At 40.1% G+C, this 25,415-nt stretch overlaps 2 protein-coding genes across 5 annotated transcripts in view; one reads left to right on the forward strand and one right to left on the reverse strand.

Moving 5' to 3' along the window:
- Nucleotides 1–569: 569 nt before the first annotated feature.
- tlcd1 (TLC domain containing 1) lies at nt 570–10,790 on the reverse strand. The gene is made up of 4 exons (XM_030745495.1): nt 10,199–10,790; nt 8,907–8,989; nt 4,676–4,758; nt 570–3,872 (listed from the first exon to the last, which is right to left on the reverse strand). Exons 1-4 carry the CDS (start codon nt 10,402–10,404, stop codon nt 3,474–3,476), a joined length of 771 nt encoding a protein of 256 aa, XP_030601355.1. The 5' UTR covers nt 10,405–10,790; the 3' UTR covers nt 570–3,473.
- Nucleotides 10,791–15,434: 4,644 nt separating this feature from the next.
- nek8 (NIMA-related kinase 8) overlaps nt 15,435–25,415 on the forward strand; it is a 40,837-nt gene continuing 30,856 nt past the window's right edge. For all 4 annotated transcript variants that reach the window (XM_030744481.1, XM_030744482.1, XM_030744484.1 and 1 more), the window contains exons 1-2: nt 15,435–15,517; nt 19,155–19,360. In XM_030744481.1, the coding sequence (XP_030600341.1) occupies nt 15,471–15,517; nt 19,155–19,360 (253 nt within the window). In that variant the 5' untranslated portion in view covers nt 15,435–15,470. The remainder of the gene's footprint in view (nt 15,518–19,154; nt 19,361–25,415) is intronic.

Raw genomic sequence — 25,415 nt, forward strand, 5'->3', positions numbered from 1 at the left:
TCACTTAACCTCTCTTGTGGCCATAAAATGTGGAGGCTGCAATTCCCATCATTTTGAAAATAAAGTCCATGTGCTCTGTTAGACCAACCCCCACAAATGTGGCATCAATTGAAAGCCCAGGATGTCCTCTTGTCAGTACAGTAGGACTCATATAGATTGCATAAATGGTGCTTGATGTAGAGGTCTCAGACTCATGTAGCCAATAGAGGACAAAAATGAATAGCTGGGTCTTAGAAGGACATAAGATTTGAAAACGTACAATAAAATATTAAAATTAATCCTAAAGCAAATGTTTTTATCTTCACTGTTTTTGACAAGATAAAAGCACTTCTGCAAACGATACACCAGTGCATCCTTAATTAGAGCTCCTCTGTCCTCTCTCCTCCAGACATGTTTTAGGAACCGAGACGTCCTTCAACATAACACTTTGCAATTATTTTCCAGGTCACAGCCAGGACAGAGGAGATGAGGAGGCCCAATTGGAGAAAGCCTTCAGACTCAGACTGAGCGTTAATGATTAAAGGATGAAATGATACATCATCACCTCTGATTTTAAATACAATCTTTATTTTCATGGTATCACTCAACAATCCAAAATACAGAGCTCCTAAAAAAAACAACAACAAAAAAAATTGTTGCTTAAATACAAGATATAATTTACATTATTGTGGTCATGGTGACATGGATTTTCTGTATGCTTGTCTCTATACTATGTACCACTCTGCAGTATATCTATACTTCCTTATTCACACCCTCTCTCTGCTTAGTTTTGTAAAGGCACGGTGGCAAAGGCACTGTAGCACAGCTCAGACACTCTGTCCACGTCTGTTTGGACTTTCTTGGCATCAGTTGAAATAGAAAATGAAATGTAATTATTGTTAGGCTTTCAAATGTCACTTTCAGCACTTACAATTGATGACATTATTAGAAAATGAGCATTTCCACATCCACTAATGGTCAACAACTATGGATACTTCTTTTAAAATATATCAAAAGGGAATGCACACTGAAGAACAGTATATACAAAGTGCTATACACACACACACACACACATATATATGTATATATACATATATATAGTTAGGAACATAGAGGAAGAGAAAACACATCTTCTGTTTCTAAGTCTTTAAAAGGGGATCTTTTCTGTAAAAGTATTATTTTGCAAACAAGCAATAAGATACATCTGTCTGTGATTGTGCTGCTGCCTGCTCACCACGGAGCCTTCCTCAGTTCCTGATGAGCAACTGTTAGAAGGAAGATCCAGCTTCACTTGAGTCATATACAAACAGATTTCATACAAGAACCACAAGAGTACCATAAATTATCCCACGTTGTTGTGTATTACCACTTCAGTTTGACAACACTGTGTTTTATACACTTGTCTTTTCACAGTCTAGCATCTCTTCAGCCACTGATGGCCTCATAAAGACAGAGCGAGAGGTCTGCTGTATTTACACATATTATTCAAATCTGCTAAAATTCAAAGTCCAAGATCATTAATTTCCCACTAGCAAGAGGAAAACTGATCGAGATTTAATGTTCCCTACATTAAAAAAAAAACAAAAAAACAACACTGCTACCCATGCAAATCTCAAACATATGACAACACAGAGCAAGGTTGTTGCTAAGAATGTTAGCAACTGCAAAATACAATTTCCCGTTTTTATTTGTCAAAGGACATTCTTGTGAAAAATGTGTCAAGAGTTAAAAGAGAAGATCAACACCACTCTTGTATCTTGCTAAGCTACATCCTCCAGCAGGCCAGCTCAACCTGGTGTTGAACTTTATGCAACTGTCAGTGCACGAGGATCTGCTTTTATTTGAGTGACACGTATTTGGTCGTCACAGGGATCACATGATGTGGCATAGATGCCTCCAATTGGCTATGACCACAAGGACTTCACTGCAAAGACACTATACTACAAGGGCACCGTCTACATATGCATCCCCCAAGCTGAAGCTGTGAGAAAACCACTCATCCATGGCCAAAACAAATACCATCCAGGTCTTACTGGGCAGGTTTTTAAAAGCACAGCTTAAAAGGTAATTCTAATAGAACCCAACATTGTAGGCATGACAGTATTTCAAATATGACTACAGTTTCAAAGAAGGTGCCAAACATTAGCAAAACCAATTCTTTATCAGCTAGTGGGGGAAAATGGTCACAGTCTTCTGAGTTATGGCGCTAAATAACAGCCACACAAATGTTAGTGCAGATTATCCAGTAGTGAAGATGACCTCTGACTTCATTTTATTCTCATGTCTTCATTTTATTCTCAGACATTTGTAAAATTAATTAATATATGAATCTACCACAGCAAAGATTGTGGTAGAAATTTATTTAACTGGGGAAACAAATAAGCTTTAAAAAACCTCATTTTAGAGCACAGTCAGCATAATTTTTATCTTTTTTGACTGGACCAGCTGCTATGCATGTTTTTATATCATGGTGCTGTTTAGAATTTAAACAATTCTTCAGAAAGACTTCTTTAAATAAATGCCTGAAAATATTTCAAGTTGACTACAAAGTTTGCTTTAAATATTAAAGATCTGAAGCATACAAGTGATAGTTTTATCTTGAATTCATTAAAAAAGTTATTATTACTTTTATGTCTAAGCTAATTATAAAGCTAGTTAATACTGACTGGCCAAAGAACAAAACTAATAAAGCAGCTCCTGTATAACCCACCAACAAGTAGATTTGTGTATTTAATGTGTAAAATTCCAAGTGTAAAAACGGCAAGTTGTGCTTTTGCAGGATAACTTTTTTCCCATCATTTCTGATCTCTATGCTAATTTAAGCTATCTGCTGCTGGCTGAAGTTTCATGGCCGCTTGGCAGATTTATCAGTTTTGATTAAAAATATATTACTCAAAATGTCAGACTTGTTTACATGACTTTAACATTAAAGCAATGGTTTAACATAAAAAACAAACAAATTTATTCAGATCTGTAAGCTAAATTTGTTATTTAGTGTAACATTAAAATTATAAATAAGGTAAATCAAATTAAATGTCATTATCTGTACAGACTAAAATAATTTATTTTTTTTTTAAATTCTGATTTATAGGAGGATTTAATTTTTGTTTGTTGGACAGAGCCAGGCAAACTGTTTCCTTCTGGTTCCATGCTAGGCTAAGCTAACCAGCTGCTAGCTATAGCATCACTTTTACTGTACAGGTATGAAAGCACTGGTTTCGTGATTTATTTTCACCAGACTCTTGGAGGGTAAACCACAAAGGGTCAAACGTCAATCTATCCTTGAAAAGTTATGATACAAAGAAGCTATTTTAAATATGCTAATAGTGATAAAATCCAGAGGGTTTGAGAAATTTCTTAAGTTTAAGAATTTTGGGGGCAGTTTGTTCTTTGGCAGTGAGACACAACAAGGAAACCTGGTGTTACAAGGAATGGCATCAGTTACAAAATGACAAAACCTGTAAACTATAAAATACTTGTAAACCATTCCCCAGTCAATCACTGATGAACTTTTTCGTGTTGTTATTATGCATCCCGTTCTGTCCTGCGTAGCGCCGAGGGAAGAAGTCCGCACGGAGCAAGCGGTAGAAATAAATCAGGATCATAATATTCATCACCATCATGCTGACGAGAAAGTATCCACCGTGGTCCAGCCAGGAATAGTTGTGGATGATGAACCACGTGAGGTAGAACTGGGTGCTCAGACGAAACATGACGTAGGTGAACAGGTTGGCAAGCTTGTTGATGCGGTACATGGAGGAAGACTGAGCACCGGCGAGCTTCAGCATAAGCCTCAGGTGCAGGGTGACACTGTTGATCTCCACAAAGAGGGCGATTACAGCGCCGGCTACATATAGCTGAGTGTAGAGGGCGTACAGGAAACACCAAATCACCTGAGGATGAGACAGACACAGAGGGAGGTGCAGGTGTTTGCGTTAACAGCTAATCTCTTGTGGTTTGTGATCTCATTGTTTGTTTTTGTTTCCAACTAATTTGCTTTTATTGTTTGCTTTGGGACTTTATTAGTGGAATGTCCAGATTCCATCCAAGTACAGCTGTTATCCTCAGAGGAAAAACAGAATGTTTCTTACCTTGAAAGTAACCCTCAGATAATATTAAAGGATTTAAGATTCCTCAGTGTTTGAATAAGATAGTAGTTAATTTAAGAAGCTACAATAAGCCTGTTCAGAGTACATTTTACACTCAGTTGACACTTCATTAGGTGCATCTTATTAGTACCAAGCTGGATCCCCTTTTGCTTTCAGAACTGCCTTAATTCTTAGTGGTATAGATTTAACAAGGTGCTGGAAATATTCCTCAGGGTTTTTGGCCCACATTGACATGATAGCCTCAAATTTGTTGGCTGCACATCCAGGATGTGAATCTCCCGTTACCCCACATCCAATAAAAATAAACTCTTTTTGTCTGTTTTGTTACGGATGAATGTAAAACATGTAACCTGTACCAATTATCACTGACACTACCTTTAGTGTCAGTGATTGGTACAGGTAATTAGAGTTTAATATAATGGCTTGAATATATATATATTTTTAAACCTGTCTTGTCCGGCAGCTTAAGCAAGAAAATTTATTGTCTGCATGCTCTGTTGTGTCAAGATTACTTTAATATCTTAACTAAAGGAAAGGAAACTTTGATCAATTTAAGAACACAAAAGAACTCAGGCATGACGCCTTACCAGTGCATGATGGAGTAAAAATTCCCACGATCCTCTTGCATGTCCCGAGAGAATAATATCACCTGCATCGTGCACAAAGTAACCTGAAAATAAAAAAATAAAATAAATAAATAAGACGCCATATGTGGTATGAGGCCTATAGGGTTGATATGTTTTACTGTTCAGTTTATTGATTTTTAAGGTTTCTTCAAAGTGTTTGGCTGGTCTATTTTGCACAAATGAAGTGTTTAAATTACAGGGTAGTTTTGTTAGAAATTTAGCACCAACCTTAAATTAGAAAAAATGTGACTGACCCCCACATAGAAATGATTCCATCTACTGATGTACAGTATATTCAAACACATAATAACTCACGGTAGTTGGCGGTTTCTTATACAGCGCTTACGGTGATCGGATATCTGTTGCTGTTTGATAACATTTTTTCATGATATGTCATCACATGCAAAGCTTATCAGTTTACTGCAGTTTCCACCAGCACATTTTATATACAAAGACTTTTATCGTGTCTAAGAATGCAAACAAGTTGAAACTGCTGACTGAAAAGGAAAGCAAAGATATCAGGCTTTTATGTGCAAAGCTGGGAGAGTCGTGCTCTGTCTCAGTTCAATAAATGTCTGCAGCCATCCGAAGGCAGCGGGACACATTATGCACGACTGTCCGCTGCGGTTACCTTCATTAAAATATGTGCCGATCACAGCAGTCTGCAACAGAACAGTCACACGCACGTCTACACAGCACACCAGTCGATTAAGTATTCTCCCTGTTATGCAGGAGATGTCAGATCACTGTGTGTCATGACCTCTCTCCCAGAATCCTTTGCAGATTTTTCATCTTTTATGTCTTGGTTTTTAAATGACTGTAAAACAGAGGACACACTAGCTTCCCAGAAGCAAAGACAAAGCATCATCATCATCATAAATTCAGCCCCATTTGTCAGCCATAAAGGTACCTATCATCATCATCCATTTTAGTAATAATACTGTCACCGTTTTGATTTTTTGAAACCAGAAATGACCGATATTTGGATTAGAAATGCTCCAAACTGCACAAATACTAGAAATACAGTTTTCCATAGCTCCACTTAGTTCAGGTTAAGCCTGGCAGACACCTATCAACTACAGCCACCTGTGTCAGCATCCAGTTTTCAGTCCCTAATAATGCAAACTTTCCCATTTTAAGATGGGAATCTGTGGGGTTAACCTGTTTTTGGACCGAGCCTCAAGTGAGAATGAGCTGCTGTTTTGAGCATTTCCATGTTGGTTTCACTTCTGCAGGTTTTTCATTTGTGTTTTGAAAGGTAGTTTAATTATAAATCTAGTGTTATAGCTACCGAGCTAAAAGAGTCTCTGGGTAAATGTATGGGTGTTACTAATAATTTTCTGTCAAGAAAAACATCCGCGATAGTGCGAGATACTCAGGACTGCAGCAACTGCACAGCAGATGGACAAAGTCTCCAGGTCTGAAAAGTGAAGCCACTGTGAAGTCCCTTAGACCTGCATTTTTTCTAATTGTCAGCAGGGGGCGACTCAGTTGATCTACCTGCTGTTTACTGAAGCCTCATCAGAAGTGGTCTTAGTGGAACAGGAACTGTCAGGAAGCCATTCTTAAAGAAGAGAAATGGAGAAAACGCTGAGGTATGCCAAATTACATCAGAACTGGCTGACACCATGCCATACAATCTGGAAATTATCTGACTGGCAACAGCTTCATTTTTCAGCACACACACTGCCAAAGTAGTAAAAGCAAACTTGGACAGAAAAACACACAATGGAACACCATCAGTCATGGATTGGCCTCCTCAGAGCCTGGACCTCAAGATTACTGACGCAGCATGGGATCATCTTGATAGACAGAAGCCCAAAAGGCAGCCATCGTCCAAAGAAGAGCTTTGAATGTCCTTCAAGAAGCCTGGAGAACCATTAATGAAGTCTACTTAAAGAAATAAGAAAGCTGCATCAGAGATTTCAGGCTGTGCTGAACAATAAAAGTGATTGGAGCAAATAGTGACTTTCAAGTTCATTAAAATAGTTTTTGCCTTCTATACTTTATTTCTATTTACGTTTGCACGTTTCAATAAATTGCTGCACCCATTTAAAATATAAAGAAATGAGGGATGGCTCAAGACTTTTGCACAGCACTGTACGTACAGTTTACAGCTGGGCTGCATGAAGTTCAGAAGGTGTGTCCTCACATTTGTTGGATCAAGCAGGAGGGGGGACATCGTTATCGTATCTCTATCTGCTTCCACTACCTCACAGATTAGTCATGAGCAACACGCCAGCGCCCACTTCTGCCATATTTTGGCTTAATGTTTAACTCTAAGACTAATATATATATATTACATATACATATACATATATATATATATATATATATATATATATATATATATATATATATATATATATATATATATATATATATATATATATATATATATTACATATACATATACATACATATATATACATATATATATATACATATATATATATACATATATATATATACATATATATATATACATATATATATACATATATATATACATATATATATATACATATATATATATATATATATATATATATATATATATATATATATATATATATATATATATATATTACATATATATATATATATTACATATATATATATATATATTACATATATATTACACATATATATATATATATATATATATATATATATATATATATATATATATATATATATATATATATATTCTGTCTCCATTGTGTGATCACATCTTGCAGCTCTGCAACATCCAGACAGCAAGATGACTTTTTTTTTAATCTGCTGAGCTCCTGCTGTCAAATCGTGATGGCACATCTGCTCACCTCATCAAACCCTTTTGTGTTCTGCTGCACCGACATGAACCAAACAGTCGCTCTAGTATTTCCTGAAGTGACAAGGTCACACTGTTTGAAATCAGACAAGAGCGACTCAACTACCTATACAAATGTGTGGTTTCCCACCACAGTAAACACGTGGTTTAACCTCACTGCACCACACAAGTGACCATGAAACCGAGTACCTAATCAGAAGAACAGAACACATGAACGAGAATAATCTTTGCTCCCAAAAAGAAGATCTTGTTTAGGTCAAAGTACACAACAGCCCGGCGAGTTAATACATGTCTTTTTTGAGATGTGCAGTTGCTTTTTGTTACCTGACATTTGCATCAGCCTTGCTTTAGCACAAAACAGTTGAAACGCTGTGTCAATTATCGTTTAATGGATTAGATAAAGCCACCACTTAATTCTTGCATCATGCGCTGATGCAGCTTCTTAGAAGTTAGTCTTGAAAATCACAGTGCAGGGTTTCCCTTCCATCCGCTCAAGGTGATCCAGAGACGGGAACAATCAGTGTTAAGCTAATATGACAGCAGAGTTACGTCTCTCACCATCATTATTTTTAGAAGACGCCAGCTAAACAATTCTTGACATGGCTGCAGTTATTAAACCGTGTCAACCTCATTCAGCTGGAGGTATTCTACTGACTAAAGGTCCCTTTGTGCCTCGGTATGACTGGCACTCTGCAGCTATGGAGGCACACAACCAGCCCCTCTGTTAAAGAAAATGACCTCCAGTATCTGGTGTGACTGGCCTCAGTGGAGTAAGTAGCTGTTTGCAGACGTTACTGCAGAGATCTGCAGTAACTTCAATACAACTCAGTTCAATTTTATTTATATAGTGCCAAATCACAACAAACAAGTAAAGTAAAAATGATAGAATAATTACAGAGAAAGCGAGTAGAGCTCAACCTGACCAACAAGTTCTCAGGGGACTGTCTTTGGCATCCAAGGTAACTGAGTGGAGCCGCCCACGTGCCTGTTCTTGGAAGCAGGTGAGAGGAGAGGATCTGCTGGTTGCTTTTCTAATGACTGGCAAAGCGGCAGTTTTACGCCCCGGGATAATAGGAGGAGGAGGAGATTCCGTTCAATCCAATGATGGAAGAGGCATTGTTCGTCAATCAACACTTCTCCCACGTTTCTCTCAAGCGTTAAAAACTGGAGATTCACTCGACAGAAAATTTATCTGCAACTATTTTTTTTTAACTTATATTTTACTTCTGTCAGTTTCTCAAAATTAAGATTTAATGCTTTTTATGTGTTTGTTTTTATTTCTATTTGACCTTTGGACAATTAGACAAAATAACTTGTCAAGATTTGGTTTTCTTTTTTCCCCACGTTGTGTTTACTGACCTGTGGAGACGCAGACGAGCAGGTAGGACAGAGGGGTGTGGTACGAGTGGATGTCGCTCAGCGTCTCTGGCCAAACCACCACACTGGAGAAGGATACATGTTATGGATAGATGACTCTGTATTCACCTCACTCAGACATACATGGGCTCACTCTTGGAGAGAAAAGCTGTACTAAGCAGAAACATTAACTGTTATTTCATCTGTTTTCTTCCACTTATCCAATTCAGGGTCTGGAGCCTATCCCAGCTGCCACAGGACAAGAGGCGGGGTACACACCAGACAGGTCGCCACTCTGTCACAGGGCTAACACACAGAGACAGACATCCATTTGCACTCACATTCTCACCTATGGGCAATTTAGTATCACCAATTAATCTAACCCCACTAACTTTCCACTGTGGGAGGAAGCCGGAGCACCGGGAGAGAGACTCCACACAGAAAGACCCTGGTCAGATGGTGGATCCAAACCCAGGACCTCTTTGCTGTGGGGCAACAGTGCTAACCACTGTACCGCCACATCAGCTGTTATTGCTTTTTTAAATTTCAATTTGTATCATTTTACTCTCTGGTTTCTTTCTCATTCTTTGTGACTTTTTTGTTGCCATTTGACATAAAGGGGCACACCTCAAAAAAAGCAAATGCTTCTGTTTCCCCTCCTTGAATAAATTACTGTTAATAAATGAGTGGCAGACCTTATCTGACATGCAAAGCAGCTTGCCAAACCCTTAATTTTGAACTGGAAAACTTGTTTCTTTCACCCCACAGAAGAAGTCAAATGACTGCAAATTCATACTGTCACATGGTGAGCAAACTGAAAGAGCTGAGAGCCTCAAAGTTTGACCTTGATCCCATTTCTTAATGTTAAAGGATGAGTCATGAGTTCAGTCCCACCCAACAAAACTTGTTTTCAAAATGCTTTCACAAGAATAGTTATGCCAGCAGGTTTTTCCAGTTGATATATCAGCAGACTGCCGGCTGAGGATGAATTGATTTGTTTCCTTGCAAAACTCTGAGTTGTACATGAATGATACAAACAGCAATGAGAGCTCTGTGTGTGTGTGTGTGTGTCATACTGTACAGTGACAATTCCCTCCCCACTTAAAAATGCCATTCTCTCCCCCGTCCCTCACTCTATGTGAACATGCCCTCCTTCTCCTGGCTGCCACAGGCTGCCACAGGCTGTCACTGTTGCACACGCACCCCTATACACAACACATTATGTACACTGTCAATAGACAATGGTGTCCCAGTGTGGATGGACAGGCAGCTCTGTGCGCTGGAAGGACACATACCAGGTCAGGGCCCAAATCCCAGTCAGCAGGGAGTGCACCATAGAGACGGAGAGGTTCTTCCACTTCCAGGAGCGAAAGGCATCCTGCTTCACCACCTTGGGCACGGGCAGCCTTTGGAGCAGCCGGTGGGCCACCCTGAAAATCAAAGAGCACACCAGTATTGACGGGCCTGGGTGACTCTTCAGCACAGGAAGCAGGGCCTCCATCCTCTCCTACCCACCCCGCTGTCTCTGGGCGCTTGCTCTTATTGAGCTCCCTCTCTTGGTCCTTTCCCCCCTGACGGTTTTTGACGCCCCTGTCAGTGTCTCCTCGGCCCCGGTGATTAACAAATGTCCGCGGTATAAGATGGGAGCGCTGTCCAGGCCAGAGAAAGGAGACGCAGCTGCAGCTGCAGGAGATGATCCTCTGCTTTTTTTCGCCCCCCAAATCTCTGCAGAGCTGATATCCAACAGATGCTACAGCCTTTTGTCGTTTCACGTTTTCAGCGATCTGAGCCTGAACAGGAGGGCTTGGAGGGGATTCCCGTTACAGCTCATTCCAACGCGACGGTGTTTGTCTTCACGCAGCGCCTCATAACGTTATGTGCCGCCGTTCTCACCCCGCCTGTCTGTGCATTGTGAAGGGGGAGTGGTGGAGAGGGAGCGGGGTGGGTGGCGCCGGCGCTGCTGCGCCCTTAAACCAAAGAAACAGGAGGGCAGAGGCTGCGATTATATTTCGCAAGGAGCACAACAGCAAACGGGGGCTGATGAAATGCGAATATGTGCTGGTGCTGTCGGGAAAAAAAAATACGCATATAAATCTATGACACAGCTATGCAGGAGATTACAGCTAACAGCGCCGCTCCTTTATGCGCAAATAACGCGGTGCGCGTAAACCCGTTTAATTTCTGAATGAAAACACCATCTGTCTTAAATAATTATGCCCAACGCAGTGTGTTTCACACACTGGGGCTGCAAATGCAAAAAGATCAATCTGCTGACCACAGATCAATATTATCAATAAGTATCCAATCGCAGTTCCAGCTAAATGCAAAATCACTGTTAAAAGTCTCGTGTTATATAAATTATATTATGGCTTATTTATAGTTTTGTCGAATTTTATTCACACTGAGCCTCAGTCATTTCATGCATTTGATGTGATAATGCATGTTTTTCTTTACTGATCACACCATGAACACTATCACATCACTAAACAGTAGCTAGTAATATTATTGTGGGTGTGCCCAGTCTCAGCTATCAAATTATGGCAAATACGCCCAAATAAAAAGAAGCTCCGGCGTTTACTGCATGCCTCCATCTTCAGAGATGCTGCAGTATGAACACACACCAGGAGATGGAGGCAAAAGCTCACGTGATGACCAAACATCGCAGCCAAATACATGTTTTTTCAGCTCAGAAGCTCTCAGGGCTTTATAAGACCACTAGGGGGCACTTTTCTCCAAACCCTGAACCGACATGTGTACAAGAACCGCTTGAGACGTGCTAGAAAATTCCTCGTTTTTCATAATCTGCATTAATAGAGTGATTCCAAAATGCACATTTCTTTCTGGTAAATAAAAGTAATGTCTGGATGTTTCTGAATCCACAAAATGCTCATTTTTACCTTTGGAAAACAAACTTCAAACGCGAAAGATGAACCATATAATTAATCTGCTTATACCCAAAGAGTACAAGGCTCTGTGTAACCAAACACCCTGCAGTTAGAGGCAGAACAGAAATGTAACTTAACACCACTGTTTGTGTTTCCTGGTCGCCTCCCTGTTATTCTTTTGCAGTGTGAGAGGCTGGAAGCCTTTTTTGCTCTCATAGTTTTTTTTAAAGCACAGGAACCTGTAATTCCTCAGATTAAGGTTTCCAGAGAAAATACTAATGAGGTTTCATACAGGAGCAGCCGCTGCTGTTGCTCTCTTGCTGTCTTGAGAAGGTCTCCTGGTATTATACGATCTATTTTAGATGAGAATCTTTCTGTCTGGCTCAGAACTGAACTATATTGATCTTTGATTTTTCTTTCTCCTGGGGGGTTGTGGAGAAACAGCTACAGTGGAGACTGTGAGCAGCCAGCAGAGAGAAAATCTAGAGGTCAATTGATTCCAGCGAGTGCATTGTGAATAGCCAAACAGAAACAAATCTGTCTTAATAAAGAAGAGATTTGATTTTGCTGTTGCAGTACTGAAGGTTCTTGTAAAGTGAAGGTTTATGAATGAGTTTGAGGGTCCTGCACGGCTGTTCCCAGGACTGCGCTCTCGGACGCCGTTCCTGGAATCTGCTGGAGGTCACTGTTACCTTCACCTTCCACATCTTCTCTAGCTCTTCACTGAGTCCTCGGTATTTATCGAGCTATATGACATCAACATTTAATAACAGCATTTTAAAAAAAATTTACTCAGGTTAGCTTTGTCTAATGATGATCTAAAACATGTAGGTGTGGCAAAAATGCAAAATAAAAAAACAAGAAATCAGGAAGGAGGCAAATACTTTTTCACAGCAGTGCATATTCATTTCTAATTGTGCTCCTTTTGGTCACCTCAGTGAAAATCTTAACATCTTCAGCTCGGCCTCCTGTTTTTTTCACCAGTGCTGCTGTCTCCGAACCATACATCATAGCAGGTTTCACTACCATCTTGTAAACCTTCCCTCTTGCTGCTATCCTTGTGTTGTAATCACCCGTGACACTCATCTCCACCCTGCTTCCACTTCCTTCTTCACCTCTGTTGTACACTGTCTATTGCTTTGGATGGTTTACTCCAGGTATTTAAACACATCTACCTTCACTACCTCTGCTCCTTGCAGCTTCACTGTTACACTCGTCTCCCTCTCATTCACACACATGTATTTTGTCTTGTTTCTACTATTTTTCATTACCCCTTTCTCAACTGCATGCCTCCACCTCTCCAAGCTTTCTTCCAACTGCTCCCTACTTTCACTACAGATCACAATATCATCTGCAAACATCATAGTCCATGGGTACTCCTGCCTGACCTCATCTGTCAGCCTGTCTATCACCATCACAAAAGAGAAGGGGCCCAGAGCTGATCTCTGATGTAATCCCACTCCCACCGTGAATGCATCTGTCACTCCTCCTGCATGCTTCACCACTGTGTTGCTGTCCTCATGCAGGTCCTGCACCACCCTCATATACCTCTCTGCCACTCCTGACTTCCTCATGGAGTACAACAGTTCCATAAAACAGAATGAAGAAAGATATTTAAATGAGTATTCACAAGCAATTCATCATTTTTTGCTAAAGTTTAATATGAGATTTCATGCTCTTCCTTTCACAGACACAAAGACACGTGTCAACACAACCTTTTTCACAACAGGCAACATTTCAGTCCTGACTCAGCTGCTGTGAAAGGTTATGATGCGTGAACAGGACAGGATGTTAACGATGTATCTCTGTGATTAAACAACTTAACTCCCACACAATTTCCCATCACATGACTTGAGAGATCTTTGAAGATTATGGGCAGATAATGCGCCTCAGGTGAGGTTTCATACCTGGGGCTTAGCAACAGTTTCACTGTCCTACACCGTGCATTCCTGGACACTGAGTCTCAAACATCTGCTGCTAACAGAGGGCCAAATATGCCACCTAGCTGGTCTGAGGAGTTGCATAAACACTTCAGGGCTCCTTATGTGTGGCTTTGTTGAAATATTATGTTCCTGAGAAAGAGCAAACTATTGTTTTTCAGACTATCTACTCACCTATTTCTACTCCACCTTTAGTGCCATTTAAAAACCTGCAAATTGCAGGGGAAGGTTAAATTACATGCAGATGACTGTTTGTGGTAATGTATCATTATTTCAGATTGAAGATGACGGTGACGGTATGTACTTCAGTACAACACCGAACAAGCGTTGTCACAGCACAAAGCATTTATTACTGAGGCAGAAAGGGGAAATGGTGCTCATTCAGCCCCCCCCTCCTGCTTATCTCAGACAAGGGGAAGGTGATTTATAATCACCACGTATCTGGACGTAAGAGCGCAATAGCGGTCAAAGTTCAAGAAGCTTTTTTAGTGTTACCAAAATAGGAAGCACTTCACAGTACACTCCCAGATGGCATGATCGTGCAATTTCCCAACAATCACCACGCAAAATTAGAGTGTAATTTTATTACTAATACTCGCTGGTGGGTACATTTAGACAACGGAATGACAATCGGCAGTTTTAAAGGAAAAAGAAACAAATTAGACTGTAAATATTTTAATGTAATAAATACCTGTAGGACATGTTGGAGGAAAGAACAAACAATGTTTCCACTTGTATATTCATTGTATTTTCATTATTTGGGTTGTATTATCGAGTACCCCAACCTCCCCCTCTTAAATTGCAATTACATATGAGTTTGAATGTGCTTTTACAGGTGCAGATGTAGCTTTGGCGTACTCAGTTATTCAGAAGGGACAACATGGTTCCTGGACAACATGGTTGAGCCTTGAAAACATTTGTGGTGTGATGCCCTATACCTAAAGGATAAAATAAAATTAACTGGAAATCAGTAATAACTTTTTACCATAAATGTAATTTCAGAAGCTAAATTATAGTCCCAGTTTTATGAAATGTAAGCAGGGAGAGGTTAGGATAGTGTCACCCCCAAATATTATGTAATTACAGAGTAATAAGGGCAGGTCGATATAATCTATAATACAGCCCTTGCTCTTAATAGCTACCTTTTAGCTTTACTTTTGAGATTGGTAAACATCGTCCTTTCTTCTAAAATACAAGAAGGTACTCAGATTTAAAAAAAAAAACTATAATATAGAATTAATAGTATATTGTGTATCTTCTTTGTATTCAAATATGTCATGCTACTCATTACTTTAAAATACTTGCATGCTTTACAGTGTAAATGATTTATTTTCACTTTTAAAACCTAAAATTGTGACTCCCTTGTTTCACTGGACATACAGCATGTATTTTGGGTAGCTACAAACAACAAACACAAACACAAATTCAGAAAAATTATATAGCAAATATTTGGAAGCCACGCCACCCACAACCCGGCCCGGATAAGCGAGAGAAAATGGATGGTTGGACCATACGTCGATGGTATTATGAAATGATTCTCTAAACCTAAACTATAAGCACATTTCCTGGTACTTCAGTATACCTGTAAGTATAAACATAAAACAATGTTCCCGGTGGCTGAAAATATAATAATAAAGAGGTCTCCTCTTGTTGTCTTCGCGGATCCTGTTTTGTCCCTCGCTGGTTGCCGTGGTGCAGGACGGGTTGCCTGGAGACGGCGGAAACGTTTGGGCGCAGCAGCGATGGAGAAGTACGAGAAAATCAAAGTTGTTGGAAGAGGAGCTTTCGGGTAACGTCTGGATTTACTTACACTTTATTTTATTTTTTTTTAAAAGTAGTTTTATGTCACACACATCGGTCTGTTTGAAAACACGGCGCTGTCAGGAGCGACGATAATAAAAGCAAAACTGTTTTAAACTGTTTTTAAAAAGTAACGGAAAGTTAACTATGCGCCGCATAAGAAGAAGAAGAAGACGTGTGCGCAGAAGTAACGGAACACTGAACATGATTGATTTGTTTAAAAAATAAATAAAAGAGCTATCTTAAAGACAGTTGGAGGTCAGATGTGCATTAAAGTCGGTCAATGCCACTCGGAGCTTGTTTGTTTCCAGATAATAGTTTGTGTCGCGGTTGGCAAAACCCATCTAGGTGGGCTGATCGGTTAACTATACCGATCGGGTACAAATAAAAGAGCGAGCAGTGGAGGAAGCAGCGTCTCAGTTATTCTGCTTAAGTGGAGAAGAGTCAACATATAGCTATTAGAAATGAGGCCGGAATAAAAACAATGCAAACAACACAACTTCATGACGTCGGCTGTTGGTTGAAACATCAGCAGTGTGCCTCACTAACACAAATATGCTCCGTGTAGGGCGACCAGGAAGAGTTTGTGTGGGACCAGTGGTCTGACATTTTTAATATGTATAAACAGTACTTTATCTAAATGTAACTTTCCCAGCTGCCTCTTCAGATAATTACAGGAAGCTGAAGTGTGTTTGGTGCTCTTCTGTCTCTGTTAAAACTCTTAATGTAATTCAGGTTTCAGCTGTGCTGTGGCACATCTCTGAGGTTTTTTTTTTGTGAGGATCACGTGCACTGTGACATTAATCTCTCATTAATCTCTCACGTGCATAATTGAAAAGCAAGGAATACTTGTAAGCGTTTCCTCGAATCTTTATTGTTGTATTTCTTTCATTTTTGGTCGTTTTCATCTGTATCTTGTGGCCTTGTTGTGACTGTTGGAAATTTTCTCTTTAGAGCATAACAGCTTCCTTTTCTGCTTTTTCACAACCACTGGATAAAAGCCAGACTCTGAAAGAGTGTTTGTCCTGCAGTGTTGACTTTGGAACCCAGCAGCTAATTAAAATGTAATACAGTATATAAAAAAGCTGTGCTGTCCCATGTAAAGTGGAGCACCTAGTCACCAAAATACAAAATACAGCCAGAGGACCATCTCAGTCAATTTTTAGATAATAACAAAAAATTTTAATGTAGCTCTGCTAATGAAAAAATATTTTTTTTCAGTGGTGGGAACATCCTTTGGTGCAGAACAGCACACTGACACACACACACACACAAAAACCCCACAATTTTCTCTCAAAAAAGCCAAGGGCCCGTATTTACGTGTTAAGTCTTTCAAGTCATGGATGCAGCACTTCGTACTTCATGTTTCAATTCAGTTTTTCATAGTTATGCACTTTGAGAAGTCAGTATCGCCCCCTGAGAAAAGCGTTACTGTAAACCCATGTAAGATGGTCCAGTGGACAGGGTAAGATGAGCTATCACAGGAAACAGTTTGTAACTATTCTACACGCCAGACTTAAAAATTTAACCCTTTAATTATTGAATGAAACTTGAAAAAAAAAAGGAGTCAAAGAGTCAGTTTTGCTTAAGAGTGTTTCTGATTGAAGTGACCCACAAGAATCAGGATGACGGCCTTAATCAGAGCTGGCTGAATTCTCTAAACACTAACAAATGTTCTTTCTTTCTTTCTTTCTTTCTTTCTTTCTTTCTTTCTTCTTTCTTTCTTTCTTTCTTTCTTTCTTTCTTTCTTTCTTTCTTTCTTTCTTTCTTTCTTTCTTTCTTTCTTTCTTTCTTTCTTTCTTTCTTTCTTTCTTTCTTTCTTTCTTTCTTTCTTTCTTTCTTTCTTTCTTTCAGCATTACTGACAAGTGACACAGTGCATGTAAATGTTGATTATTAGCTCATTTTCCATTTAATACACTGAACCCTTATATGTTATGTGAAAATGATCATCATTATGCGGTTGGGATAAATCTGCCTGTTGCCTTACATGAAGAATGCAGATTTATTAGTAAGACAAGCTCCATAAATAAAGATCATGAGGGATATTGCGCCGTTTCACTGGATCATCAGAAAATAAGAGTGGACAGGATGAGCTGGTAGTTCTCTTTTATATGATTTTGAGTAAAAGTACACAATACAAACATGTTGGGCAAAGTATCTAAGATTCACTTATTGTTTTTAATTATTGTAGTTTCACCACAGCAGACCCACGTCAACAACACCCGCTGTCACATTATTAAGAAGCTTTGTAAAGTAAGTAGAGTTGGATTCTCTGAGCACCGTGCTTCTCTTTTCCTTAAAAAGTCTCCATCACACCTGACCATCAAGGTGAAGATAAAGAATTTTTTTTGGACTTTCTGCAGCGTGTATATTGATTGGGAATGAGAGGGCAGTGGAGAATGAGGCCAAGGTGAAAGGAATCAAAACCAGGTGAAGACAGACGAGGTAAAAAGTGAAACTGAAACAAGACCAGAAATCCAACTGTGAAACTAAATCAGACAATCATCAAAGACATATGATAAACAAGACAAGACGATGCATGCTAACAGAGATGGGGATACAGAGACTGAAACATAAAATCAAAGCAGGAACCAAGCCTCAGTAAGATGTCAGAAAACTCAGGACTGTGACAGAAATCAAAGATGCATTTCCGGCACACGGATTCAGAAAGGTTCTGATGTCTTCTGAGGAGGATTACAACACTAAACTAATTTCACCAATACATGCTGGAGGGTTAAACATGACTGATCTGTGATGTGTAACATGGACAGTTATCATTTTAATTCTATCTGTCATAAATAAAATCAAACTCATGATCAAAAGGTCACAGGGGCAGCCAAAAGCAGTCTATTAAAAAGAAATCTGTCCATTCATATCACTTTTGATTGCTGTTGGTAATACTTCACATCTGAAAGCTAAATCTGTCATTTAAAGATGGCTTGTTTGATGTTTGCACAATGAGACATGGGATTGTGCTGCTTACATCTCATAAATAATGCACAGCAAATGGATTTATCCTAAGCCTGAGCTGCTGTGCTCATTTTGCAGTTTATTTATAACTATTTAAATAATCCATCAGAGGTGGGAAGTCACGGGGTCCGGATCTGCACAGCTGTACTTTTATGTCAGTTTTTTTTTTTTTGAGAAGACCACAATGTTGGTCCCACAGCATGTCAGAGTCATTTTTGAGCCCAACTGTTAAGTCCACTGATAAAGCGTTAATATTTTTCTACATAAATGTGTGCAGAAGGGTTACATGATAAGAATGCATGCACTGTGTTGGTCTGTTTATTTCCCTGTTTAGTCTGTACCGGTCAGTGTGTGGGAGCAGTTCTTAAAGGTTAATGCAGAACACTGTGATAGGGGCGGTTTTTCTGAAAACTTTATTCTTTTAAAACTTTGGCACATTTTATCTTAAAAAATCTCAAGTTAAACACTGAAGTTATTTTACACCACTGTGTTACTGTGTTCATTTGGTTCACATTATCACTTCCCCAGAGGGTAGTGTGTAACAAATCAGCGCCAAAGCTTAACATCATCAAATCCAAACTGCAGCAAATCACCCTGCTCGTATTTTTTCAAGAAACAGGATATCTCATTCTTCTTCACTCTGCTCTCCTGTCAGGATTGTTCACCTGTGCCGCAGGCGCAGCGACGGGGCCTTTGTCATCCTGAAGGAGATCCCGGTGGAGCAGATGTCACGAGACGAGCGTCTGGCAGCTCAGAACGAGTGTCAGGTGTTGAAACTGCTCAACCATCCAAATATTATAGAGTACTATGAGAACTTCCTGGAAGACAAGGCCCTCATGATAGCAATGGAATATGCTCCAGGTAACCTCGCTGCAATATCTTATTACACAGCCCCCGTTTGTTCGTTGTACAGCACTTTTCCCATAGTTTAGTGCTGTAGGGCTCCATACCTTTCCTTGTTCCCATGTCAGGCCTGGGAATACCACATGAGGCTGTGTGACAGCATTAGAGTGATGTAATCTGTCTACTTATAATTTAAGAAATATCGATCACCATCAGTAAGATCAGCATTCTGCAAAAATGCTCCCACCCAGCAAACTGAAATCATCAGGCTAGATGCTTTTGGATCTTTATATTTTTAGATTAAAGACCAAGACTTTGCCGTCAAGGCCTCCAAAGCACTGCACTGCATTTATAAATGACAGGTTCTCATTTTAGTGGTTGATTAAGTTTGATTTTCAGGTGGAAGTGCCACAACTTACTGATACTGATGCACTGACATTTACTGTAGATACAGACAGGGTTATAATAGTTCTGGATTTTACATTATCGTTTAGTTTCAGTTAGTTTTTACTTTTGTTTCTCGAATTCAGTTAGTTTTAATTAGTTTTCAGAGTGGTTTTGCTCATTTTTATTAGTTTTTTCGTTAGTTTCAGTATTAGTTTTAGTATTTTCATACTTTGTCAGGTGCAAAATTCAATGCGCAAAAGTGACTATTGTGTAATAAAAACTCAACAAAAGATACCATAAAGAAATATATTCAACAACCAACGGTTCACAAGACAGAAGCACTACATGCTAAATGTGTAATAATTAGGACACACATGAACATCAACAGGGAGAAACAAAGAAAAACATGAACTCCCAAACTCAATAAATTCTACAATAAACTCCCAATAAACTCCAGTGTCAGTGCAGTAGATTAACAACAGCTACATGTGGTGTTTGACAAAAACAAACTATTTGAAGGGGTCAAAGGTCAAATCCAGCTGCATCCTGATGTTCTCCACCACCCGAAGCTGCTTCTGTTTTGGAGCTAGCTTGGTTAGATGCTCGCTGATTAAACTTGCAGGGTCTTTGCAGCCTCTGTACACAACCTGCAGAAGTGTCCGACCTCATGTCCGCATTTATGCTTGTGTAGCTGTGTGTGTTGTGTGTGTTAATTACCTTGTGGTCGTGTGCTGCGGTGCCAGCTGGGACTTTTTTTGGTCCTCGCTCTTTGTGCTCAGTTTTTTGGCTGCAAACATATTTGTCCCTGTTTTTCCACTTCCTTCATTTCCTCACGTCCATTCCGACAGCAGTCTCCCTCCAGGAATCTGCTGACATTTGTGAGTCCTTATACTGATGCTTTGATTATTATTCCTGATTGTTATTCTCTCACTGATAAAGTAGACGGAAACGCACAAGAACTGAACAGGTTCATCACAGCGTTGCGGCAGCGTGGACCCGCTCTGAACCCGGTCGGTTCAGAGCGACTCTGCCGCTTTCTCGTGCACACGCACGCACACAGCTGCCCGACGCGCTCCCAGCTTAAACTCGGAGAGCGGAAAAATGATCAATCTACAATAATTTCAGTTAGTTTTAGTTAGTTTTTTAAACTCACAATACAGTTTTAGTTAGTTATCGTTTTTTTCCTTTTAATTGTAGTTTTTATTTATTTCAGTTAACGACAATGTTTTTTCAATTTCAGTTTTCGTTATTTCGATCGTTTTCGTTAACTATAATAACCCTGGATACAGATAATAAAACCTCACATCTTTTGATGTTTTTACAACTATTTTCCCCGCTCTTATTGGAATAGCTTTTCCTTGGCATTGTCCAACTATTGTACTTTGGTTTTTATAAAGCCTGTATGTCATTGTATTGCATGTTCTACCCATGTTTGCGTGGGGTTCCTCCTACAGTCCAAAAACATGCAGTTACTGGGGTTGGGTTAATTGTTGATTCTAAATTGCCCATAGGTGTGCCCATGGGAGGGTGCATGGTTTTCTGTCTCTCTGTGTTAGCCCTGTGACAGGCTGGCAACCTGTACAGGGTGTACCTATCTCTTGCCCTTTGACAGCTTGAATCGGCTCCACCCCCACCACCCCCTACCCCCCCGCAATTGAAAAAGATGATAAATCTGAAGATATATTATTGCAATACTCAGGATATCGCAAAATGTAAAAAATCGCAGTAATAACGTATTGTGAATGAAAGTATTGCGATAATATAATATCATGGGGTGTCTGGTGATTCCAACCTCTAATATGAGGCTGTGAACATCCAAAAAGTCTTTTTGTTGCAGAAAAAAAAGATATAATTCAGGGTTCTAGCCAGAAATTGTTTTCAGCGCGGCGCCAATATTGACCAAGGTGAATGTGTAATTTACTGTGGGAGCTGTTTTTTTGCTAACATATTTTGTTGCAGGCGCCAAATGCTGCTCAAATCATATGAATTTAACATGAAACTCTCACACGCACATGGTGTGGCTGCCAACGTAGGATGCAACATTAATATCCCCACTCCAGAAACCTCTGTCACTATTAAACAATCTGATTTTACCAAACAAAGCATCCTCATCCTCAGAGCACACCACGAGTCCCCAGCACTCAAACACAAAAGCATCGCACTTGAGGTAAATAAACACATAATATAAACACAACTGCAGAACTCCACTTTTGGAGCCCGCCTGTCATAAAACCTCCTAAAATACAACATGAGGTTACAAAGTCATGTGACCCAAAGATGTTCCTGCATCCAACCACCAAGGTCTCAAGCATATATGAGTATTGGCTATAACAGGCCTTACCTTTACCCCAGTAACCTTAATGTATTCAGGGTTCATTAATTCAGTGTGTGTGTGTGTGTGTGTGTGTGTGTGTGTGTGAGACTCAGCCAGAAATTTTTTTCAGCCCAGCGCAGGGGTGTTGCTAATGCTAATTAGCAAGCTAATGCTAACCCCTAAAAGCTGCTCCAACTTGTTAATTGAGTGACGGGCTCTACAAATGTAACCAGAAAGCACCTCTGAAGCCTAGGCAGTAATCACAGTGTTTGTGGACGTGTAGTTACATTTCTCAAGGTGCATGTTAACGTACGTAGGACCGACGCAGAATGCTAAACCAGGCCTTATTAGATCGAGAGTGATAATTTTTGCATATAATCCAGAAGAGTTACACATATATCATGCATTTAATGTGTCCAAGATCAAGTGCTGTTTACTTTCACTAATGGGTTTGCAGAAATAAGAAATAATTTTTCGTATTAACAATTCATCTGCACATTTTAACTTCTGTACTGCAGTTTTTCTGTGTGAAACAAACAGCAGTGGATGGAGGAGCTACAAAGTTCTCTTTTCTTCATGTTGCTGATCAGGTGGTTGATTAAGGACCTCCAGCTGTTTCCCAGTAAATGTTTTAGGGTGGTTACAGGAGTAAGCCCTGCTGCTTTGGACCTCTCCTTTCTCTCCACCTGAGCGCACCCAGTGTTGCCAGATCTCAATAGAAACAAGCAACCAGCTCTATGAAAACAAGCTCCAAAAAAGCCCAACTGGCAACCCACCACATTGTGTAAAACTGAGGCCACATTTAAACAGTATAGTTCTATAGCAGTATTTATTGTTTTGTCTCATTGTGTTTTGGAGCAGTGAAACCCATGATTCTTAGCCTCATAGGAGAGAAGGGTGTGTTACAGACCTCTGGTGGGGTCTGTTTCACACAGAAAGAAATAGAGACGGGAGACATCAGTTGCGTTCGGTCTGCAGGCTCTTCCTCGTCTCTTTATTTACAAAACGTTAAATCATCCTTCTCATTCACAATATCATCTAACATATCTCTAAACACAAACTACAATATTGAAACAAACTCACATCTTTTGCTCCACTGTATATAATATACAAAATAACTGCCCCATAATTCAGGGTCTCTTTTGTGCGCTGCTACTACAGCGAAATGCTACAGCTATCCTGCTGCAAAAACCTATCATGTAATAATATCATCACTATTTACCTGCTTATTATTACCTTTTTTTTTGCTGACACTTCTTTCTAACTAAACATATGAAAACCCATATTTTCCAACTAAAACACATCTATATCAAAATCTCAAAAGAAACAGAATACATCATCATATAAAAACACAGTCAACAACAATACTTTGCATTTAAGAGGTATATCTCGGAGCAACATCCATAACAAAATGAAACACACATTGTAAAGCCTCACCATTTCGTACCATTACCCACCGATAAGATGGCTGCTCTCCCGTCGGTCGACGGAAAACAGTTTATATTTCTTTTCTATGTTCGAACACACAACTTACAACATTACACAACATCACGAGCATCTAAACACAATCGCCTCTCTGTAAACATGTACTGAGGTGAAATAACTCAGATTACTAACCTGTTTCACACAGAAAGAAATAGAGACGGGAGACATCAGTTGCGTTCGGTCTGCAGGCTCTTCCTCGTCTGAAGCCCGGAAGCCCCACAGCACCGAATACCACCCGCGCCATTTCCCCCTAGTGGCGAAACTACACAATTACATCTCCTCAAATTCAACATAATACTACCATTAGCATTGGCCTTTCCACAAATAACTTCTAAGCAAATTACAATTGTGACGCTTACACTTGTAGGTGTCACACACTCCCCAACAAAATGAAAATGGCTCCTGACATTTGACCTCTTAAACTTTAACATATAACATTTACTCAAAATATTCAGATCACTTTGTGCCTCCCCTCTTGCTAACATCAGTAAATGAACTCTTTATAGTATACTGGGAGGATATATCTCTGTATACCATGAGATGATGGAATGGACTGTGGTGTCCAAAGGAAATAAGGTACTGAGTGATACAGTGGCATACTAGAAGCTGATGTGTTTGGCGATTCATGTACATCTGCGAAACTAACTGACGAATGCAACTGGAGAGAAGGCTGGCCAAGTGTTTCATAGGTGAACCGTGCAGCTGGTCGCCTTTCTCTCGTTGACCTTCTCAACCCTGGTACCTCAGCTGGAGGGGTCAGGTTATATGCAGACTGCATTTGCTTTTCAGGCAACAGTTCAACCCCCCCTCTGTCTTCGGTGAGGGCCGCTTCCGTGTCGATTGATCCCCCCTGTTCTTCTATTACCATGCGGTCCTCCAGTGGCGTCCCCTCTGCCTCCAGCGGCATCCCTTCGCTGACATCTGGATCCGACTCAGCCGGGACTACACATCTTGAGGGTACATTAGTAGAGTCAAAGGTATCCACAGCACTGTCTCCATGTCCACCTCTCAGATCGTATCCTAGTCCATAATAAATGGAACCCCCATCCTCATCCGAACTTGACTCGTCGTCTCGTTGCGCCTTTGTCTCTTGTCGAGTTGGTTTAGATTCTTTTCTTTTGACCCCTGGGGGCTTACTTCCTTGGTTTGTGGCTGGTAAGTCCCTGGAGAGCTCATTGACAAGATGTAATACATTGCGATGCAACACACGCTCCTTCTTTCCATCCATCTCTGAAGCCACCCTATAGACTGGGCTTTCTCCAATCTGCTGCTTCACCACATAGATGGTGTTTTCCCAATAGGACCGCAACTTCCCCGGACCACCTCGTTCAGTCAAGTTCCGTACCAGTACCCGATCTCCGGGTTGTAGCACAATTCCCCTCACATGTCGGTCATAGTACTTCTTCCCACGAGCACTTGACTTTTGACTGTTTCCAGATGCGATCCGGTAAGCTTCAGTCATCCGTTCCTTCCATTGTTTCACGTAGTTCCTTGCTGTCTGTGGCTCTTCTCCAGTCTCCAGTTGGAATAGGAGGTCTACTGGCAGCCGCGGGTGCCGACCAAACAGCAGGAAGAAAGGTGAGTAGCCAGTTGCCTCATGGCGTGTGCAATAGGGTTTAATATTTTTCCCGAAAATGACATGAATCAAATCCCGGGAAATGACGAGCCATTTCCCGGGAATCCCGGGAAAAAGTTTATTTATTTTTTTATTTTAATTAGGCCTTCTGTAGCCTGTGTCGGCCTTAACCTATTGTGATATTGTAGAGGTAGCTTTCCAGCTATGTCCTGTTATGCCCAGTAGGGGGCAATGTTGGCTTGATTAATGCAATAAAACCTACATCTCGACATTTGAGTGCTCGAGCTATGCGGTGTTGTATCGTTCCTCAA

The sequence above is a fragment of the Archocentrus centrarchus genome, chromosome 13 (assembly GCF_007364275.1).
Source record: "Archocentrus centrarchus isolate MPI-CPG fArcCen1 chromosome 13, fArcCen1, whole genome shotgun sequence".
In the NCBI taxonomy this organism is placed as follows: Eukaryota; Metazoa; Chordata; class Actinopteri; order Cichliformes; family Cichlidae; genus Archocentrus; species Archocentrus centrarchus.